This window comes from Stegostoma tigrinum, chromosome 28 (genome assembly GCF_030684315.1).
Source record: "Stegostoma tigrinum isolate sSteTig4 chromosome 28, sSteTig4.hap1, whole genome shotgun sequence".
Taxonomy (NCBI): domain Eukaryota; kingdom Metazoa; phylum Chordata; class Chondrichthyes; order Orectolobiformes; family Stegostomatidae; genus Stegostoma; species Stegostoma tigrinum.
In genome coordinates this window covers 15,410,763-15,434,316 of record NC_081381.1, presented here as the reverse complement: position 1 = coordinate 15,434,316, position 23,554 = coordinate 15,410,763, and the positions used below count along the sequence as shown (strand labels likewise).

Below are 23,554 nucleotides of genomic sequence, written 5' to 3'. Positions count from 1 at the left end.
GCTGGACATGCCACCTGCTAACTGTGAGGTCCAGCTGTTGCACTCATGGAACAACGATGATCGTTCACTCAACGTCTTTGTGAAAGAAGACGACAAATTGATATTTCATCGTCATCCGGTGGCACAGAGTACTGATGCCATTAGAGGCAAAGTGGGATATACCAGAGGACTACATGTCTGGGAAATTACTTGGGCCATGAGACAACGGGGGACACACGCAGTGGTTGGTGTTGCAACAGTAGATGCTCCTTTGCACTCTGTGGGTTACACAGCACTTGTTGGTAGTAATTGTGAATCCTGGGCTGGGACCTCGGACGTAACAAACTTTATTTTGATGGCAAAAACCAACCAAGCCAGACTTATCCAGCTTTCTTGGAGCCCCATGAAACCTTTATAGTACCAGATGTATTCCTGGTGGTTTTGGACATGGATGAAGGAACTTTAAGCTATATTGTGGATGGACATTATCTGGGAGTTGCATGCAGAGGACTTAAAGGGAAAAAACTTTATCCAGTTGTAAGTGCTGTTTGGGGACACTGTGAGATCCGAATGCGCTACATTAATGGACTGGACCGTAAGTAACCAAGTGTCTTTTGTTTTTGTCTAAAGTTAAATAATACTGACTATTCCTCTTGGTTTTGAATCTTTTTGGTGATTTAAGATTTATGAACTTTATGATAATTTAACAAGTTGACATTCTTTTCAGACTCTCTTCCAAGTGGCATGTTTGGTCCAAACGCTGACAGTTTAAAATTAAAATACAAATGAGATTGTTAATGCATCTGCAAATTAACATCCTGGATGATTTAAAATTTTTGGTGAAAGGTCTTAGTGAGTAGGAGCCCTGCCTCTGAGCCAGAGACTCTGATCGAGTGCCACTCCAGGCTGTTTTTCCTTGTGAAGGACTTGTAATATAACCAAATTTCATGGATTTTTAAAAATCTTGTTGAAAGCTGCCAATTCACCTATCGCTGGACAGCCCTCTGGGTCATCCACGCTCATTTATGTGGAGCACTGCAGTCCCTTGTGACAGTGTATTTTTTAAAAAATCCATTGATGTGATGAGTGTGTTGCTGGCTGGGGCCAGTATTAATCGCTCAGAGGGCAGTGAAGAATCAACCACGTTACCTGGTCTGGCTCGATCTAGAGTGAGGATAGCAGCTTCCTTCTCCAAAGGATTGGTGGACCAGGTGGATTTTTCTGACAATTGCTGATGCTTTCACGGCCATTGTTAGACTCTTAATCCCAGATTGTTATCGCATTCAAATTCATCCATCTGCCATGGTTGCTTTGGACCTGGTCCTCCGAGCACTACCTGGGTCTCTAGATTACTAGTTCAGCAAATTTTAATATCATGAGATCATTGCCACCCTGTAGTCGGCTAGGGACAGGAAATATTTATCCAGCCAGCCCGTGGCCTGTTTTCAAGAAATTTCATTCTTTCGAAATGGACGCAAGCACGATTTTTATTCTTTTTGCCTCCTATGCCTCTAGTCATGCTTTGGAAAGTGTACTTTACATCAGATGAAATTGCCGTGATTTATTTTTAATGAAATGTCCACAAAATAGTGGCCAATCAATATTTTAGCTGTATCTTTACCATGAGAGAATATGGCATTTTTTAATGTTCCACTGTTGTCAGTGAGCTTTTCCAAATATTCTAAATCTGCTGAATACATCTTTCTCTTCAAAAATGTTCACTAATCAGTCATTCGCAAGAGGGTCACCCCTTGCTTTGAGATGTTTCCTCCTCAGTAAAAATTGTTAGTTTTTTTTAAACTGGAGAGCTGTAAAATGCACTGCCACAAAGAATATGCTACATTATATATGTGGAAAAATACATGATGATTTGGCTGGTTCCCTTTTTAAAACTTGGGTGAACTCTGGAATTCTCTTCTCCTCCCATGTGTTTTTTTCTGTACTCGGTGTTGGCATGTTTTTGATTTGGATTCTTTGTACAACAATGGATCCTCAATAGCTCTCAGAAGTAACCGCTCATGAGACTGATGATTGTATGTGCAGAAGCCAAGTACTATAGCTGCTGTAAATCTGAGACCAAAAAATGACAAATGTTGGAACCATTAATGGGTTGCCTGGAGTTTGAGAGAGCTAACATTTTAGGTGTGACTCTTTTTAATCAAAACAAACATTTTCAGATCAACAGTATCAAAGGTAGTGGGAACTGCAGATGCTGGAGAACCCAAGATAATAAAATGTGAGGCTGGATGAACACAGCAGGCCAAGTAGCATCTCAGGATGTGCTCCTGAGATGCTGCTTGGCCTGCTGTGCTCATCCAGCCTCTCATTTTATTATTTTCAGATAAACACTTTGTAGAAATAAGAGACTGATGCCACTCCAGCATAGAGCAACAAGTCCAGAGTTGAAACCAATCTGTGATACAGAAAACAAGGTGTAGAGCTGGATGAACACAGCAGGCCAAGCAGCATCAGAGGACTAGGAAAGCTGACGTTTCGAGCCTAGCTTTCCTACTCTGTCAGCAAACATCAGCTTTCCTGCTGCTTGGCCTGCTGTGTTCATCCAGCTCTACACCTTGTTATCTCAGATTCTCCAGCATCTGCAGTTCCTCCTACCACCTGTGATACAGGTAGCTGCTTGTCACTTTTTTATATATAAAGTCTGCAAGTATCTACTAATTCTGTGCTCCTACCAGTCCAGAGACACTAATCCAGAACCAACTTTCCAGCCTTTACATTTACCCAGCACCCTGCTGGCCCTCATTCTAGGTCCCAGAGTGACCTTTATCCTCCACCTGAACTTTTTTAAAAACACTGGCTGTCTTGTGCTCTTGCTCGCGCGCGCGCTCTCCTGCTCATGTGGCAATGTTCTGTTATCCTCTGCCTCTCTTTTGTCCTTCTCAATATCTGCCGTTTTGACTTTTTTTTTCTTGTTCCCTGACTTTTTATTGGTAATGCTATCAGGCACCTATGGCACAAGCTGAGGACGTTTCTCCCCAAGACTGTCAGTTCTCCTGTAACCTGTCTTCTTTTTTAAGAAAGGGACTTTTTTAGCACAATGCAAGTATCAGCAGTGTTTTTGTTTAGTGCTATTTTGTTTTTGAAAGGCTTGGAAAAACTCCTTTTTTAAAAGTTGCTGTGTCACCCAGCCTCTTAATGCTTGATCTCTTATCAGATGCTGGAGTGATCTGGATGAATCAAGAGCCTTGTGGGAAAGGATGGCCAAAGTTATGAGTTTAAGAACGCAAAAACCATTTTCTTTAGTTAGTCTCTGACTTTGTCTCTACTTGCAGAGTTTAATTGAACCAAGCTTAAAATACACTTTAAATCTTTCAGTCTAATGTTTGGAGTTAGTGAGTTTAAAGTATAGGCAAGTGCTTGTTTAGATCTCCACTCTCTGAGCAGGGGTTGGATGTTTGTCCTGGTGAAAAATGCTTGTAACTTTTTAGCATTGAGCAGGAAACCACCCACATTGTAGCCACGAAAATGCTGCATACTGCAGATGCTGAAAGTGTAAAATAAATCATTCTGAGAATGCACAATGAGACTTGGAGGAAAGTCAGTTTTTATAATTTGAGCCCTACAGGATAGATGTATCTAAAATGTTTTTCCCTTGAAGCTCCTGCTCCCTCTTCCCTTACTGCCATCCTTCCTTGTCTGTGAAGGTAATTGTCCCCCACTTCCATACAATGTGGCTTCAATAGAATTAATCCTTTTAAATTGATTAAAGGTATTTAAACTTTAATCAATTATGTCATGTTATCAGTTTTAATTTAGAAAGACCAGGTCTTTTTTAAACAAGCTATGGTGTCTCAATCATTTTCTTGGTCACTTCTACTAAAATGTAGAAAGTTGGCTAGCAAAACCTTGCTCATTCCTGGTTCGTTTTGAATGATTTGACATCCCATGTATAGACTTGACAAAAATCACTTAGTTTTTCTTACCTTTTTTGCTTGCATCCATTAGGGACTAATAAAGATCAGATTTTTCCAAAAAGAAGAATTAAGTTGTTTCAATCAGAACAAGTACACTTTTTTTTTGAAAAGCAGCTGAGGGACTACAAGACTGGAAGAAAGCCAGAGTTGTTTTACAATTTACCAGACAAGTAGCCACACCGAGAGCAACTCTCAAACTGCTCTGTTTTGGCAGAGGAGGAAGTGAGGGAAGAAAGCCATAGAATGTATGATGTTGGGTTTCCCCAAATTTTCCTTGTGTTATGTTATCGTTAATCCTGAACCCAAATAGGGGGGACTTTCTTTTTTGGTAAATCATCCTTCCCTTTTTTGTGTTGCAAATTCAAGTAAACAATCCCACATCTGCAGAGTTGTGGATAAAATTCCTGCTCAGATTTTAAAATTGTATAATAGCTGGGATTGTCTTTCTCTTCTTTTGCTTTCTGTCAGCCACAAGCATTCGTAAATCTGTCTTGAGCAACTTAAACTTTTGAAGCATGGTTCCTTCAGCAGAGAGAGATTTCAAATAAACTTGTTGGGACTATAACCTGCTGATGTGTGTCTTCTGACTTCATCTGAGCCATCACAGGCACCCTCCACAGTAAAAGGAATTTGATGCAGAGAAGTGAGTCCGATCTGAGTGGCCAGTGGGTCTGCTTGTAGACCTGAATGAGACAGGAATATGTCTTTGAGATAAACAAGGTGTGGAGCTGGATGAACACAGCAGGTCAAGCAGCATCAGAGGAGCAGGAAGGCTGATGTTTCGGGCCTGGACCACCCTCCAGAAATGGGGGAGGGGAAGGGGGATCTGAAATAAATAGGAAGGCGGGGGGGGGGAGTTAGATGGAAGATGGATAGAGGAGCAGATAGGTGGAGAGGAGACAGATGGGTCAGAGGCAGGGATGGAGCCAGTGAAGGTGAGTGTAGGTGGTTCCTTTTTGGAATTGCTTTAAAATGTACCTAGTTTAATTGTGTTTTTTCTTTTACTTTTTTGTTTACTCTGGACTACTTTAATTTGGCCATCTCCTTTACTTTATAAGGATGTGTTTGGCTCTTATTTCCAGGATCTGGCACTCCATTGCCTTTCCCCATCTAGGAACTGGTTGAAGCTTGTTTTACTGGCTGGTTGGAGTACCCTGGCTATAAGCAAATGGAAAAGATTTTAAATGCAGAATGAGCAATTGTCTGTCTTAACAAAAACTGCAGCTCTCGATCTATGTACAAGCGTTTCAGGAATCTTTAGACCGAGACACACTCTTGTGTGGTAGGGTGGTAACTGCTTGACCCTCTGGGCCAGAATGGTGCAGTACAAATGCAAGTGGGAATAGGGCAGAAAGCTAGTCGTGACGATGACTATCTGATCAGCCTGATCCAAATGAAAGAAAGACCGGGCTCAAGGGGCTGAAAGGCATACACCTGTTCCTATTTCTTATGGTCTTACTGTGTTAGAAATCTGCTAGCTGTTGGAGTGATTTGACGCTGTGTATAAATGCACAAGAATTCAATACAGTCCAAACGCACAATATTCTTATGGTTTAACCCTGTTGTCTTATTAGAAGTTTAAGTATTGACTACAGATGTTTTTAAACAAGGTCAACCATGCACCTCAAGTAACAATGTTTTAAATCCAAGCTATTGCTGCAAATTTAACTTGCAAAATGCTTGTACTTTCTGGGTTCACATGGTCAGAAGACAGGACACCAGGTTTATAGGCCAACATTTTATTTAAAACCACAAGCTTTTGGAGACTGCTCATTCAATCGGGTGAAGTCATCACCCAATCCAGCATTTCACCTGAAGGTGCAATGCTCCAAAAGCTTGTGATTTTTTTTTCCCCAATAAACCCATTTGGATTAAGTTTAACCTGGTGTCGTGTGACTTCTGACTTCGTCGGCCCCAGTCCAGCACCAGCATCTCCACATTGTGGGTTCACAAGTCAGAATTAGACTCTAATTGCCTGAACTGCCTTCAACAGTTATTGATTCCAAATGGTTGCCCTTTCTTTTTTTAAAGTCTCCATAGTAGGACTTGCTGCCTCCACAGTTTGGTGTCCTGGACAGTGTGTTTTAAGTGGTGATACTGTTGGCAATGAAATACATCCCTTCAGACTATAAGCTGTGTCCTGTCAGTAAGCTGTCAATTTCTTTTATCCCATGGATCTGAAATTGTTCAAAGTTGGCACTGAATCGATTTGAGCTTGCTTTCTTCGCATGCAAACTTTTGAACACTTAATTACAAGGTGTTTTAACCAAGAAATTGACAATTTTGTTAGATCAATAGAGTAAGATCAACAATGGCTAACCTATTTTAGCTAATGATTTTTATCTGGCACCCAAGCTATGTATAGAAAGCTAAGCCCCATGCGCAGCTGTAAGACTGCCTGAAGCAATCTTGACATTCTGATAGTATGTAGACTCCTTTTTTGAGATTGAAAGCAAACTAATGCATTTGGTTCTTGAGTGCTTGATTCCCTGCAATTCTCATTCCTAATATAATATGCCAACAAATGGATGTAGTAGTAAACTGGAACACAAATCTGGACCTGCTTTTACAACTACTTATTTTTTAGTTTAAAAATAGAATCCTGAGTCAACAGTAGCTGTTTGACTTTTCTTCCAGTTTGCAGTTGTTGGCATGTGCAGTTTCGTGTGGGAGGATACCTGGTCCATGTTGCTGACCTTGACTTGGCTAGCCAGGAAGGAGACAGTGCTCCAGCCTTTCTGTTTAATGATGTAAGCTTGAATGACTCTGGAAGGGGATTGGGAGTAGGTCTCCACTGCTTCCTGGCAGCTGGGCATTGACTCACTTCAATATTGGGGTAAGGTGGGGAAGTGGCGGGAGGGCAATGAATATAAGGCATAGCTTCCGATTAGTATTGCAAACTAGAGATTAAACAGCACTCAAAACCAGATGCTGCTTTTAGAAATTGAGGGACCTTTTAATTTGTGCTGAATGTGGTTTAATGTTACTTGCTGGAATGCTACTTGATGAGCAGTGCACATATCATCAACTATCCCATTTTGGTATGTTACCTAATGGAATGAATAACTATTCTTGTACAGACTTTGTTTCATGATTCATCTTTTTAAAAGAATTGGCTCAATGTCTAGTGATGGCTTGAGGAATACAGATGGTGGTCACATACTTCGCGAAACAGGACTGAGCTCCAAGATGAACAAGAAGAGGATTGTGAAGAAAGGAGGCCTGCATCTGTACGATGGTTTCTGTGGCCCCTGAATCTCTTGGTGCTTCTCTGTAAATGATATGCAGTCACTCCTTTTTAGTAAAGGATTGACAGCAACCAACTTGCAATAAATGTAAAACTCTGTACATGCTAGAAGCAAAATTCTGAAGAAACTCAGCTGGTCTGGTGGTGTTTTTTGGTAGCCAGTGCTCAACTGGTGAATGACTAAGCCAGCATTTATTGCCCATATTCTAGTTGCCTGAAGGGCAGCTTTGAATCCACCAGATTAGTGTTGGTGTGGAGCTGCATGTAGGCCAGACCAGATACACATGGCAATTTCTGCCTTTTTAAGAGGCATTAATGGTCGTTAAACTCCAGATTTGTTTTATGGAATTTGCATTCCTCCATCTGCCCGAGCAGGTGTCAAACCTGGGTCCCCAGAACATTAGCCTGAGTCTCGTTAAATAGTCTAGTGCTGATACCACTCGGCTGTTGACGACTCAGTAACAATTTGAGTTGAAATGACTGTTTGTAACTAGAAGCCAACTTACAGAACCCCAGAAACAATGTAGTGATAACAGAATCTGTCCCTGAAATAAGTAGCTACTTTTCTGACTTCTCTTGTAAATGCCCCAATATATGCTTTTCAGTTATTTTGCAATTCTTTCAAACAAAAACTTGCAGAAGTAGTGGCTCAGCCATCGGTCTGTTACTGATGTCTGGAATCTGCTCTTTGCCTTCCTGGATCAAAGTTGCTGAGGGTTCCTCCTTCCTGACATTCCTTTAGATCTTGGTGCCATATCTTGCCAGGAAGAGTTTATTCTGTCTGTCATTTTCTGTATCTCCATTTACTCAACAATTAGCTCCTCCTTGGGCATTGCCCCTGGACTGAGAATTTCCTGCCTTCCCCAGTTGTGTGAGCCCTAAAGTGATGAGATGGTCCACAAGCCATCACAAGTGACCTAGGGTGACTGGTGTCTGCAAAGTGGTTCAAGTTTCTGCGCCCTCCTTCCATTGTTTGCACTTCACCTCCAATGGGCCCAGACAGAGATCCTCAATGGTTGACACCTTTTCCAGATGTTTCTCCCTTGAGTGAGAGGTTCCCACGGTAGTGGGGTATTGCACTTTTCAGGAAATCTTTGAGGGCATTATTTTTAGGCATTTCCCTTTTGACCTTCTAACTAATTACTACGACGAAGCTCCAAGTAGAGATCATGTTTTGAGAGTCTTGTCGGGCATTGGGCATATGGATAATTTAGCTGATTTTTGAAATCAATTCCTCTGCTTTTCTAACAGTAGAGTTCCCTCCCCACCCTGTCCTGCAAACAGGCATGGACGACAAGGGGTTTTTTAAAAAACGGCAGAACAAAGTGCTCTCTGCTCGGTTCTTTTAAACTGAAAGTAAAGTTCCTTTACCCTACTTGTCCCCATCCAGTACTAATCCCTACCTCCTGTGCTGGGGTGTTGGCTTGAGAGGACAGTGGTATTGGAGTGTGTGTTGTGCCAGTGTCGTGATTTTTGTGGCAGCATTCCTGGAGAAATTTCTTGAGGGGTTTAAGGTGTCTGCGCAATGACCATGTCTCCAACCTATGCAGGAGATCAGGTAACACTGCTGCCTTGTAGACAGTGAGCTTTGGTGTTGGGTTTGAAATCTTTACCCAAATCATTCTGACCTCCGGTTGGCTGGCTCAGCATATTTGGAGGAGCAGTGTCCAGTTTTACATCTATGCTTTCCATTGCCAAGAGGAAGCTGCCAAAGAATGGGAATTGATCCATGTAACCCAGTAGCTCGTTGTCAATCTTGGTCTAGGACCGTATATTGTGAGCTGCCTGGTAGAGAACTTGCTTTTGTCTTGTGAATGTTTAACCCAAGGCCTGTCCTCTTGTGAATGCATTGCTGGTTAATTTGGTGCTTTGCTTGAGTGGACATGAGGCATGTGGTATTGATATATTATATGTTGACTAGAGGTTGAGGTGGTCTTGGTTCTAGACTGCAGGACAAGTAGCCTTGTCCAGCATGAAGCGCTTTTCTGGAATGGAGAACAAAATAATAGGGTTATTGAAATGGGGTGGGGCAGGGGGTGTGGGGGGGGGGGGGGGGGGGGAGGGTAGAAAAAGTGCAGCACCAGGACTTTGGTTGGGAATGAGAGAGTGCAAAACGCAGAAACCAAATACACAGATAGTGAGAACTGCCAATGTTGGAGTCAGTTAAGTGTGGAGCTGGAGGAGCGCAATAGGCCAGGCAGCATCAGAGGAGCAGGAACGCTGAAGTGGGGGGGGGGGGGGGGGGTGCTGCTGACCTGAAATGCCAGCTTTCCTGCTCCACTGATGCCTGGCCTACTAGGCGCCACACTGTGTCTTAAGCAAGTACGTGAGCTGTTAGTAAATCTGTTTAGTGCTGAACAAACTGTTTGAAATGTATTGACTTTTTCAATTACTAGAATTTTAAAAGAAAATGTTCAATGTCAATGTTTGTATTAACAATCCTTTTTTTAAAATCTCAATTTGCCAGTATTTTGAATCTGGCGGTCATGTCATGTATTCTTCAACACTATATTGTCAACCTGTTAAAATTCTAAGCAAGATCTGCTTTCTATGTTTTTGTTTAGACATAATCTACAAAAAGAAGGTGCACACAGAACCAGTCTATACTTTTGTTTTTGAGTTAGCTTTAATGGTACAAGTGAATCAAGAAACCAAGAAATTATAGGTCATTTAAGGCATAAAGGAGTTTGTCAAAGCTGGTGTTTATTTTTAATGCTGGGAGTCTGAACAAGCCAATGAATCGAGGGGACAAACTTACATGGGGTATGAAGTCGTTGCTGTCACTGAAAAGTGGTTGTGAGGGGGACAGGATTGGTAGCCCAGTATTCCAGGATACAGGGTCTTTGGGTGAAACAGTCAGAAGAGGGACTGTTGCAATATTGATCAGGGGATTCATGACGACAGCAGCAAGGAACAATGATGCCTTGGAAGGCTGCCCAAATGAAACTATATGGATCGGACTGGAAAACCAAAAAGGAGGGGTCAGAGTGCGGAGTGTGCTATAGACAACAGCCCCTACTCCTCAGCCGCCCACCACCAAACAGTCCAAGAGAAATGGTGGGAATTTAGGTAAATTTTCAGAAGTGTGATAGTGGTAGTTTGGGCCTGGAGCTGGAGGACATGGGTAAGGTTCGAAATGAATTCTCTTATATCAGTGTTCACCAGCAAGCCAAATGATGTGGATTTGTGAATCTGGGAAAAGGTTTGTAATATATCTAAAGAAATGAGTGGCCTGGATGACTTAGTGGGGGGTTGGGGGGGGGGTGGGGGTGTGTGTGAAAAAAGGTAAATCTCCAGGGCTAGATAAAATCAATCCCAGGTTATTGAGGTGAGGAAGGGGGAAGTAGCAGAGGTATTGGTGGTAATTTGCAATTTGTTGCTGGCCGCAAGAGGTGGATAAGGACTGGATCTCAGCTATGGCACCATCCCTCCGTGAAGGGAGAAGGGGATAAAGTAGGAAAACTACCGGTCAGTCAGTCACCTCTGGAGAAACTATATTGGAAGGAATTGAGTATGGAATTAATCTGCACTTGAAGAAGCAGGGATTATTCCAGAGCTGGCAGTATGGCTTTAAGAGGAGGTCATGCCTGACCAACTTGGCTTGAATTTTTATTCGAGGTGTTCAGGTGTGTAAATGAGAACCATGTAACTCACTTGGACTTCTAGTGGCAGCATTTGTTAAGATCTTGCATGGAAAACTGATACCAAAGGTAAGAACACAAAGTCTAAGGATATTTGGCTAGTTGGATGCAGAACTGGCTGAGTCACAGGAAGCGGAAGGTGATGGTTAAAGGGTGTTTTTTTTTTGTGATTCGGAATCTGCCCATTGGGGTTCCACAGGGATCAGTGTGGGGTCCCTTGCTGTCTGGTTTACATAACAATTTTAGACTTGAACATAAGAAGGTTGATCAACACGTTTATGGATATACAAAAAATTGTGGGGTGGTAAATAGTGACAGCCTTGGATTACGAGAGGATGTAAATTGGTCAGATGGACTGAGTGGCAAAGGGAAATCCATCTGGATAAATGAGGTGATGCACTTGAGCAGGACAAATGAGGCAACTGAGCACATGACTAAAGTAGCACCTTGCGGGGAGAAAAAGAATCCTAAGGGAGCAGGCCAGGTGGATAAAGTGACTTTAAGGTGGTGTGAGGAATATCTGCATTTACGTTCCGAAGCATGGAGTTTAAGAACAGGGAGATTATGCTGGAACTAGATAAAGTCTAGCTGTGACCTAACCAACTATCGTGCAGTTCTATAGAGGGGACAGAGGAGATTTTTAACTTGGTCTGGAGAGTTATGAGAAGACTGGACAAGCTGGGTTGTCCTCCTTGGAGCAGATGTGGTTGAGATTGGCCGGGGCGGGGGAAATTTGAGAGGCAGGGCAGACAGGCAGGAACTTGCCCCTTGGCCGCATCACTGACTGAGAGCATAGATTTAAGGTGAAGCGCACAAGGCTCACAGGAAATGAGGAATCTGTTCATGCAGTGTGGTGAGAATCTGGAGCTCGCTGCCTGTAGGGGTGGTACAGGCAGAAAACCCATACACTTGCAATGCCAAGACACACAAGGGAATGGGCCACATGCTGGAAGATGGGATGAAAATTGTTAGGTGTTCACTTTGGACCTGCGCAGACTCGGTTGGCTGAAGGGCCTCTGTGCTGGAGACCTCTGTCTGTGACTTTGTAACTGAAGAGGGGTTTAAGGTGGGAGTTTGAGTGCAACAGCATTGAAACAGTGCTCTTTAGTGATCTGTAATATTGGCCAAGTGGGCCTATTGTTGACCATGGTTGTGTGTCCTCTGTTTTTGGCGAAGAATTGGCCAAAAACACAATGCAAGCATAGTGTAGAAGTGCTGTTCCCCAAATTGTTGTTGGAAGTTAGTAACTGTCTGAAAAATTAAAAAAAATTTTGATCACTTCAATCCCTGTCGCATATTGTTAAAAGGCTGAGTGTTGCTGGTAACAAAATCCCTTACAGACTGCTACGGTGGCAGCTTTTTAATTTGATTATATTTAAGTTTCCCTTTTATTGCTGACAGTGGTTCTATATTTAATGAAGATTTACATAGCACTAAAGAGAAGATCAACACTAATCCTAGTGCGTAGACGATGGAAAGGGGTGGTGGGGCTTGGGAGGTGTGGCTGTTGAAGTGCTCGGAGTGGAGAGATGATCTAATTCTGGCAAGTTGTTCAAAATTCTGTATCATCGGCAGCATCCAAACCATGCAACACAATTGTTTTTGAGGTGTTACTGCTATTTGCATCGAATGTTTCTTCTGGAAAATGCAAAGACTAACCCACTGTCTAGACTCCAAGCTACTGCAAATGATTCCTAACTTCCCAACACTCAGACGCTTTCTTGGTACAGCGTTTGTGGGTGGTTTCATCAAAAGCCTGTATTATGTTGAAGCTTGTGAATTCATTTAGTTTACAGGAACTGTCCTGTGTAGGTGGTTTTGAATCTGATTTGATTGAAGTAAATAAGGGGGCCGGGGAGGGGAGGAAAATAATTGCATCGTGACCTCTGAACTTGTTAACTTACTTCCACAACAAACTGAAGTTTGGTTTTTTTTTCTGTTTTGTTTTTGACTGACTGATGTGGCAGCATTTGGTTTCGCTGTTTGATTTTTGGTTAAAGATACTAGTCTCCCGGGTATAAGGGGGAAGGAAACGCGCGCTCATTTAATTATCGAATTGATCTTATTCTGATCTGCTTCAATTCTTCTGGTATGCCTAGTTAGCAGTGTACTGAAGTGTCGTGCTGAACCTGATGGTGCCCCCACCCAAAAGCCTGCCGAGTTTTTCCAGCTGGGTGCGGTCTGTCATGTTGGTGGCTGTCTACATGTAATAAAACACCGCTGTGTTCCTTGGGCTGGTATGAATGCTGCGGCGATGTCAAGTCTGTGTGGTCTGTGCTGCACAAACATCTGTGGATAACCATTTTAAAGAGCTTCTGTGAACTCTGAGTTGCCTTCCAAGGCTCATTAGTCTGTCCTTGATCATTTTAGTTTTAACAAGAACTATTTTTTTCTGTAATGTCATCTGACTGAAATGGGTGGATTTGTGACACTTGCTGTTCGAACTCCTATGGGGATTAATTCATTTTCATTGAGAGGAATTCCTGAATCTGCAGTTCTTCATTTCATGTCATGGTATTAGTGCTACTACATAAGCTGGTTGTCCAGGGATCTGTCAGTACATTTGACAACCTCTTTAACAGCCTTTGTAAAGATGTTCCAAACAAATTTGTTAAAATGCAAGTGACTGAATTTTGAAAATGGTTAAATCGAATGTGTCCCACCCCCCAAGAGGACATGGCCTCTAGTGGTTTCTTCAGCATAAATTGAATTGGACTGTCATGCATAGCTGCTCTCTCTTGAAATCCACTTTACTGCAAGCACAGCCCTTGTATTAAGTGTCTATACTGTCTGGGCTCTGAAGATGTTGCCCTCCAAAGGATCTTCAAGCATTGCTTGCAATGCAAAATTTCAACACTTGACAAGCCAAGCAATGGTATTATGTACAACACTGCACAGTTACTCTTGAAAGTGTAACTTGATCTTCTTCTGCTTTTGTTAGCTGTGAGTTGAAATATTCGCCTAGAAGGGACCAATACAATGTTTTACCCTTTCAAATCACTAGCTTGGCAATTTTAAGACTAGAAGCTTGGTAAATGAGAATGACAAATACAGGTGGAAACGCTGGAGTTCCCTGCAGTAGATTTGGTGCATTTCCCTGAATGTATTGTATGGAAACACCTGTTGAGAGACATATATCTGCTGTGGACCACATCCATTTACAGTATGTTACTACATGGTTTTTTAAATTCATTCACTGGATATGGGCACTGCTGGCTAGGCTGACATACATTGCCTGTCCCTAAATTGATTGGAAAGCAGGTCAGAGTCGACCCTATTGCTAGAGGTCTGGAGTCTCTCAGTTTGCTTCCCCCAAAGTACATTTAGCGAACCAGGTGAGGTTATTGTCACTAATGATTGACAATGTTTTCATGGTCATCCATGAAGTCTCCAGATTTTTATTGAATTCAGATTTCCCCATCATACAATGTGGAAGCAAACCATTTGGCCTATTGAGTCCATGCTGACCCTCTGAGAGCATCCCACCCAGTCCCACACTCTCTCTCTTTGTACCGCTGCATTTCCCATGCCTCATGGTGGTGGGGGGGTGAAATATGGACAATTTAGCACAAATGACGTCACCTAACCTGCCCGACTTTGGACTGTGGGAGCAAACGGGAGGAAACCCATGCAGGCACAGGGATAATGACCAAATTCCACCCTCAGGTGACTGTCTGTGTGGAGTCGAACCCAGGTCCCTGGTGCTGTGAGGTAGCAGTGCTAATCACTAAGATTTGTGTTTATCGTGGGAGAGAATGTCTAAATTTTTTTAAGATGGGTTCCCAGCAGGTGTTGTGCTTTGAGTTGGATGGTAGAGCTGTTGGTGTTGCCTTTACCTAGGCCAAATGGGAATAATCATTGCAATCCAGATTTCGGCCTGTTTTGTAGTTGGTGGACAGGCTTCGGGGAGTCAGGAGGTGAGTTGCTTGTTGCAGGATTTCTAGTCTCTGACCTGCTCTTGCAGCAATGGTTTATTTGGCTGGCTCTGCTCTGTTTCTGGTTATTGGTGACAAAAGGCCACTGGACCTGCAACATTTTTACTCTACTTTTCTGCAGATGCTGCCAGACCTGTCGAGTTTCTGTAGTACATTCCTTTTTGTGTTTCAGATTTCCAGTATCAGCTCTATTTTAAAGGCTTAAATAAAAGTAAAATCTGTTCTTTCTCTTGCAAACCATCTGTGTATTCAAGTCTTCAGTGTGGGGTTTGAATATACATGACCTGATCCAGAGGCAGGGATGCGAACACTATTACACGTAGGAATTCTGCTTGGTCCTGAAGCTAACCTATTTAGATGTTATGTGGGTTGACTTGCTTCATTCAAGTCCCCATACAGCATGTTCTATGATTGGGGAAAGTCTCCAATTTCTTAGCCTGTCTGAGGTGGCGGTATTCAATGGAGGAACAAAGATATTCAGTGCAAATCTGTTCAAAAATCAGGTATACAGCCGAGAAGAAGCCCCTTCAGCCCGTTTGTGTCACTGCTGGCCGGAAACAACTATCCAGCTATTCCAATCACATGCTCCAGCACTTGGCCTATAGCCTACATACTTTAGTATTACAAGCGTATGTCTAATAATACTGCTTAAATGTATTGAGGCCTTCTGCTCTACTGTCCTTGCAGTGCATTTCAGATTCCCATCTTTCTCTGGGTGAAGAAATTTTTTATTTTGCCCTTTGCATCTCCTCTAAACCTACTGCCTCCACTTTTTTAAAATCAGTCATTGATCCCTCCAAGTTCCTTTTTTGTATATGGTCTATGCCCTGTAAGAGTTGCCAGGCCGCTCCTGAGGATTTGCCTTACCAAATTTCCTAATTTTTTTTATATTTGGGATTATAGATAACTGAGTTAGAATGCTAAATTTATTTCAGTTTTGTTAATTCATCTTTAAATTCCTTGGCATTACTTTGAGGGTGGTAAACTGGTGGTAAATCTTTTTGGGCCTTCGCATTGCCTTTTTTATTTAACAGCCTAGAAATATTACCTGGCTTGAACTTTTGCGCTTGCTTTTTCTGGGTTATTGCTCTAACTTTATCCCTACTATTGAAATCATTAATGTTGAGACAAATGATTAGGATTCTCAAGGATGGACTGAAGGGCCCTCTGTTTGCACTTGTGAAAAGGCCAAAAGTATGGGTTTTGATTCATCGCTATTTATCTCGCACACTCTTTCCATCCACTTCCCCCACTGTGCCCCCCCCCCCCAAAAAAACCTCAGTTCAGGTTATATGATAGTAATGTCACACTTGGTCATTCAACAGGCCTACGTTCATAGTTTAGTCTTCCCAAAGGATCGTCAATAGTGTAAAACTGCGTGTGTGTGTGTGTGTGTGGCCGGCCAGCGGTGCCCATAATCACATGAGCATTGTTTTTAAATACAGAGCACGAACCTGTCATTTTCTTTAACGGCCTGTTTCATTGCAGATCAGTTTTCAGGTGTAATTTGTGGATTTAGTACAAAACTATGCAGCAGACCTGGGGGAAGTCGATCAAGTGGATTTCAAACATTGGACACTGAAGACCTATTGGCCTGAATAAAATTACACCACCTAGTCACTGAATCAGATTCATTGTAGAATTGTGTTGCAGTTAATGGAGTGCTCATTCTTTTTTGGAGGTTCTTCCTGTTATACAGCCTGAATGCTGTCAAAGCAGATGTCCTGGAGACTGTGTGTGTCAATCAATGGGTTTGACTGTTGCACTCTGAGCTCTGCTGTCATCTGGAACGGTCAGTCTGCTTTTCTTGGCAATATCCCATATGTTCGTCAGAAAAATGACCAAACTTTAGCGGCCACAGACCAGCTCATCCCTCCGGGGAGGGAAATGGTGGGATCTGGTACTGTTTTAAATCTAGTAATCTAATTCTCTTTTTTTAAGGCAGCAGTAGCATTTTCTTTTTGTGCCAGCAATGAAAGTGTAACTGGCATGCAATTTATTCAGAGAATGCTCTCAATATTCTTTCTTTTCTTTTTCGGCTCAGTTTGCTAAGTTCTTCTGCTTGCATTTTGGCCCAAGAACACTAGAGAACTTCTTGCACAGATGGACTGTGAAGAATTTAAGGGATAAGTAGAGCAGTCATCTGGTGTTTGTCAGGTAATTAAGCTGTATATGCATGTATGATTGCTTAGTACATGCAGTCTATCAGTCATCCTGTCCTTGGGTTGTGAGGGTTAGCATAGAGTTTCCTGAGCTGATTATGAAGATTAGAATTGCTCAGCTGCTACACAAGATGCTGAAAGTAGCTTAAGGCATTTGTTTTGTACCCTAAAATGTTGCAGTCTTTCCTTTTGACATTTTTAAAGAAATTTATTCACTGGCAGTGTCTTTAAAGTCTTTAAAGACACTGCGTTCATTTTTTTCCTCCCAGTAACAAGGTGTGAAACTGAAGTGGGAGGATCTGTTTGGTGCCCAACTAGTGTGCTCTCTGCAACATCATGCACTGTGACTCGATGGGCCGAACGGCCTCTCTTGCACTGTAGGGATCCTAGTTTTCAGCGACTGTTGGTGAAACTTTAGAGCTTTTCAAAACCAATGCTTGCAAATCTAGAAATGTAATCTACAACAGCAAGAACTAAACTTTTTAACTCTCCACCTAGAATCCTATCCAGCCATATTAACATGGGCCAGAAAATGGTTATCAATCCAAAAGTCAACTGTTTGCAGATGAGGATTCTCTGGATTTTTAGCATTGGAATGGCTATAGGCTTACTTCCTGTCATACCTCTGCCTGATTTGACCCCATGTCTGTAACTCAGTTCCACATGGGTGCAGATAAAACTTTCCTCTCCTCTGCTTCCCCCACCCCCTGTCAAACCACCAACCCAAAAAAAACTGATTCTGGTTTGAGAAAAGAAAGCATCACATTTAAATACGTAAACTGCCATCAGGACCGAGCATAACAATGACCCTGGGCAAGCTAAACTTAAAAATACACTGCTGAAAACTAGTCAGTAGGTTGGACAGCTGGTTAGTGAAGCCAAGTGAGCTCCAATTCTGCACAGTCTGATGTTACCATGAAGGGCTCACTTCTCAACTTCTACACACACCTGAGGCTTGGTGACCCTCCGCTTAAACTCCATCCATTTGGGCTCTCTCCGAACAGCCCTGTGATTCTCTGGAACTGGGGCGACTGTACCTATTTGGGACTATAACAGTAAACATGCTGAAAATACCCAATTCGACAAATTCTGATCTCCAGTATCATCCTCAAACTTATTTCAGCAAGGCGTAACATTTTTGCTTGGTTTACTAGAAGGTTTCCTGTTGTCTCCATTTATAACTATTATGGAAATGATGTTATGAGGGGGCATAATGTTTAAGGTGTTTGGAGGAAGGTATAGGGAGATGTCAGAGGTAAGTTCTTCACAGTGGATGTGTGGAATGCACTGCTGGCGGTGGTAGTGGAGGCAGATACATTTAGGGACGTTTTAAGCTATTCTTGGACAGGCACGTGGAAGATAGTAAAATGTAGGGTATGCAGGGTAGATTGATCATAGTAGGATAATAGGTTGGCACAACATTGTGGGCTGAAGGGCCTGTACTGTGGCCTATACTATGTTCTATATTTTTTTAGTAGGGAGGTGGTGGTAATCTTTTAAAGGTATTAACTACAAGCCATTGAACAGATGTTTAAAGACCAGTTGGTGTGACCAAGCCATGTTGTTGATCAATAGATAAATGTTGTTGCACACTCAGATTCAAGTGTATCGAGAAGACAAAACTCTGAATCTCAAACATCTGGCAGAAACTGGAGAGAAGTTACAAGGCTTTCGTCAAAAATGAAAGATAATCTACTATAAATTGAGGAAGAACTTTGCCTTTATCAGTTTGCAAATAAAATAAATACCATCTGATTCTCCAAAGTATGTGCTGAGCTTGTAATGGAACTGCCTGTCTTGGGGAATGAAAGTGTGTGGTAAATACTTGAAGGATAAGTTTTTTTTTAAAAAAACAACATGCTTTTCAATTCTGAATAGGTATGACTGTCCACTCTGCTCCCCTGTCTATTTTAAAATTGGATACATTGCAGTATTTCCAGGATGTGTGCTTCACAGGGACCAAGATACTTTTAATTCTTGGTGAAGCCATTCCTCCATTACTTAATGTTTGAGTTTATTTTATAAGTGAAAACCCATCCAACAGGCAGGAAACATTTATTGCCTTAACTGAATCCTTGTCTTTTGATATTTAAGAGCATCACTGTCTCTAACTTGGAAATCGAAGGAAGTTTTACTTCCATCTGATTTCAGTGAATCCTATTTTTCATTGCCAATTCTTTTCATTTAATTTTTAGTTCCTTTTTTAGAAAGAATTGCCTTTAATAATAGGACTTGACTGTAATCTGAAGGCAGGTCTCATTTCAATAGCATTACGTCTGCTGTAACAAGACCATTCATGCAACGTATCGAGGGTGACTAATGTGTGCTGTTCACTCTCTTGCATTGCAAAATGCCCAGAATAATTGGTTTGATTAAGATGGTGATGACTGTTAAACTCCAGGACAGGTACATGTCTGTCAATCAGGCATTGATCCAACTAATCACAAGATGAAAACGTGGAACTGAGGGTAAACAAAATTGTGGAGATTAAATTGAAACATCTGTCTTCTCCCACAAACCAAACTATTGTATACAAATGTTTACTGTGTAAATGCAGCTCTATTGTTAACCTTTAGAATCTGGGCCAGTAAAGGCAGCAGTCCTATCACTGCCATTGATATTTCACCTGGCTTTTAGTTTTTTGCATTTTTGAATGAAAGGCTTTAAAATGCTCTAGTTGCAATTATTTTGTTCAAAAGGTTATTGCAATTTGTTTTAATGAATGATAATTGGTTATGTTGGTATTAAATGAAAATGGGGGTGGGAGATCACAGCACTGTTTTGAGAGGTGACTGTGTTCAACGTTGGGATCTTTGTTTCAGCATTCTAAGGTATTGGTTTTCAGCAGTTCGCATTGTCCCTGTTAGGGCTTCAGTAGAATTTTAGGATAGTTACTGTTGGTAAACATTTAATGCAATGTGACCAAAATAACCCTTTGTTTTGGTTTTGTTCTGATTTTTCTTTTTCAGCTGAACCACTGCCGTTGATGGACCTCTGTCGGCGTTCAGTACGGGTTGCTTTGGGCAAGGATCGCTTACAGGAAATCCACTCTCTACCACTACCAGCCTCCCTGAAGAACTACCTTCTCTACCAGTGATGGACTAAACAATGGACTTCTACCCTAAGAGACACTGTACCCAGGCAGTTATTTCAGCATAACCTTCATCCACTGTGTGGTGGGCATTACTTTTTAAATTCTGGTCTTTTTTTCCCCAGAGCTCAGCAGCTCCACAAACAATGTTTTTTTGTTGGTTTAAGTAAACACTCAACCTTTTTTAAGGTCTGGAGTTTTTACGTATTGGGGATGTGAATATTTTTTACAGTATGTCAAAACAGATATTTCCATTAATCCTTTCTGCAATCAAAATGCATATCTAACTCCTCTGATTTGGGAACTTGCTTGTTTGATTTTTGAAGGCAATTTTCTTTTTTTTTAAAAACTCCATTTGTAAAATGGAAATCTGTCCCTGTTTTCTGCCACATATTGCTACTTCCATATGCAAATAGTGCTGAGCATGCAATATAATCTTTTTAATAGCTGCTATTATGGGTGGTCAGGTGGGAGTTGGGATCAGGAATGGAGGAGAGCTGGGATTAAAATATGCATCGAACATTGAGTACAGGGGATGTTTTGAAGACCTAGTGTGACTTCCATTTGAGTCCTGGAAAGATCCAAAGGAGTTTCATTATCAACAGTTTTCTTGCCTCTGGTTTATTTTTTCCTGGTAGAAAACTAAACCTAGCCTATTTTTAAAAATTACCTCACTTTCACTTTATTTTCTCTTTGTTGACTTGTTGCTCTCTTTTTGGTAACTAAAGTGCACAATGATGCCTGCATTGTGAATTAAAGAGCAGCTGTCACTCTCAAGCCAAACACCTTTATAAAGGAATACAGACTCTTACTAGCAGGTCTGGTAGAAAATTCCTATCGTGGCTTCACTTTGTAAGTAACTGTATAAGTGACTTAGTTCTGGGGACTACACCTAGCATGTCCTAATGTAATGCAGCATCTATTGGTTTTCATGTGCAATATGTGAATGAAATGGTTGTTTTAAAGCTATCTTGAAATAAAGTGTAACTTTCCAGTTGGGTTTTGTTTACTTCTTTACTGGTTTTGATCATTTTAGTTGGACTCCTACAGGTGTGTGCCATGGGATGTCAATGTGGTGTTGACAAAGTGTGCCACTTTCTCAGTTCCCTGATATTTGTCCTGTCCTTGCTATGCTTTTTCCACATTTCACAGCCTGTAAAACTGCTAGTCTGTTTAACTAGTGCACATTTGTTGCTCACTTGCTAATTTCCAATGCATTTCCTGTAAAGGCACTACTGATGCATGGTTTGTACAGAGATCTTTTCACTAATCTGTTTGAGTTTAGCAGTGGGGGTATTAACTTTGTTTTAAGAACAACCAAAGTAGTTAAAATTGATCCTATGTGGAAGATCTATGTAAAGAATGTCTTATTGAAAGCTCCAAGATGGTGCTTTTTCCTTAGGCCTTAAATTATTTCATTTCTAATGATTTTGGGACGTATTCAATCCCAAGTAGGGATTGATTTTTAAAGGGCAAGTTTTGAACTGAAGACTTCAAGTGACTGATCATAGTTAGTTCTTGACATTAAATCAATGTCAACATAAGAGGCTGACCAACCTGGTTTTATTAGCAGATATTATTCAGCATGAGAACATACCTTGGACTATGACAGATTTGACTTTAGTCCTGTTTGTTTTTATTGGCTTAAAGCTCCATTATTTGAATAGCTTATGGTCTGGAGTATCTTGATTTTTGATGTACTATATATTCAATTTTCATGTTCATAATCCCTTGTTAGAATTCTGTATAAACTGCTTGAACCTGCATCAAATGTTAATTGTGTATACTTGCTAACTTCACCCCTTTCTTTTATTGTAAACAATCAAAAATGGAAGTCCTCTGAAGGTCTTTCACTTATCTAACTGGTCTGGTCCAAGGAAGGACCCTCGTCTTCCATCAGACACCTTCACCTGTGCAAGCAAGAAGCTGACTGACCAATGCTTTTGTGAGGAGTTATCCATCTTCCTGTTTCCTTTTTTGAGAATGGAGACTTTCTTAAAGGAGCAGTGTTGGAACCACAAAGCCAAGAATGTTAGCACATTGACTGCTGCAGTAGTTGCTGGGTGAACTTGAAGCTGTTTGATTTTAAACTGGAAAAGGGAGTCTCGTCAAACAGAGAACTATTTTTTTAATTGTTGAATACCTTGCATCTTGAACCCTGGTAATTGTCCAATAAGACAGCCCCACTGTTAACCCCTTTTTTGGGAGTGTTCAATGATCACAATCTTTTTTAATTCCTTGAATGTTCTATTTGGGACAGGAGGTGGGAAGGGAATCTGGTTTATACCAATCTAGTTATAAAATCATCATCTGTTTTTAGTTTATTACAATGCTCTGGTTGCCTTTCCAATGTTCTCTTTCCAAATACATAAACTGAAGGAATACATCTGTTCTTGATTTCTGTCACCAGTATGCTCATTGTCTTTCATCAGAGAAATTGCTTTTAAACTAGTCTGAAGAACCCAAATCTGTTCAGCTGTCCTGCCTAATATTCTATCATTGCAGTCCACTATGATTTGAAAACATTAAGTCTTTATCCACTATGCTGTAGATATTGTGTACAACAACCTAATAAAACCTATTAAGAGTAAAATAAATTTTGTGGCACTCTTTTGCTAATATCTAGTGGATTCCTTTTTTGTGTTTTTTTCTTTGAAGTAGAAAAATGTCTGACCTTTGGATACTGGTCTCCATTTCTTTTTAAAAAAGGTTGGAAGAATCATGACTACACTGAGTAAGTTTTGGGGAGAAAGTGTTGTAGTTGGTGGGTTTCTGGTGATAAACTTGTTGCAACACCATCTGTCTCCACTCCTTGAAATTGTTATCCTACTAATAACTGGACTGATGATAAAAATCCAATATTGCTAACACTAACCACCTTTTTTGTTTTTTTTTAATTATCCTGCCAGCACACATACCTAGCATGTATCCTATCGCAATACTCTGTAAACATTCCATTTATTTCTGTTTCAGGAAGCTGGACAAGCCTTTTTTTTGTTTGTTTGTTGTGGATCTTTGATCTTGGGAAGTGAGCATTGCTGACTTGGCCAGCAATTCTTGTCCATTCTGATTTTAGCTCGGATTGATGATGGGGACTAGTCACCTTGATCTGCAGTCTACACAGCGCAGACGGATCAGTTTGTTTGGGAGTTCCAGAATTTTGACTCCATGTCAGTGGAGAGCGGTGTTGGAATTCCAAGTTAGGGTGGTTTAGCTTAGAGGGGCAGTTGCACATAATGACCTTCCCATACATCATCCTCCTCAGACTTCTTGATAGGAGAGGGCACCGATCTGGAATGAGCTGTTGAAAGAGCTTTAGCGAGCTGCTGCTGTGCACGAGAGTAGAGACTTCTATCATGAGGTGCTGGTGGATGGGGTAGGTGAAGAAAGAAGGTATAAAGTCAATGTTTATGGTGGTTCATGGGCTGGTAAGCAGTCTTGTCCTTCATGAACTGGTATTTGGAGTAGTGTTCCTTTTTGGGTGAATGGAGGATATTCTGTCACATGCTCCTGACTCAGATGGTGTATACGCTTTGGAAACTCAGAGGGGAATCTTATTCATAATTG

General features: G+C 41.4%; 1 protein-coding gene across 1 annotated transcript; it reads left to right on the top strand.

Moving 5' to 3' along the window:
* The first annotated feature begins 6 nt into the window (after positions 1 to 6).
* spsb1 (splA/ryanodine receptor domain and SOCS box containing 1) lies at positions 7 to 20,981 on the top strand. Its single transcript, XM_059638024.1, is given in 3 exon segments — positions 7 to 299; positions 302 to 574; positions 19,866 to 20,981. Coding segments are annotated over 3 exon segments (693 nt in total). The 5' UTR covers position 7; the 3' UTR covers positions 19,994 to 20,981.
* Positions 20,982 to 23,554: the final 2,573 nt, after the last annotated feature.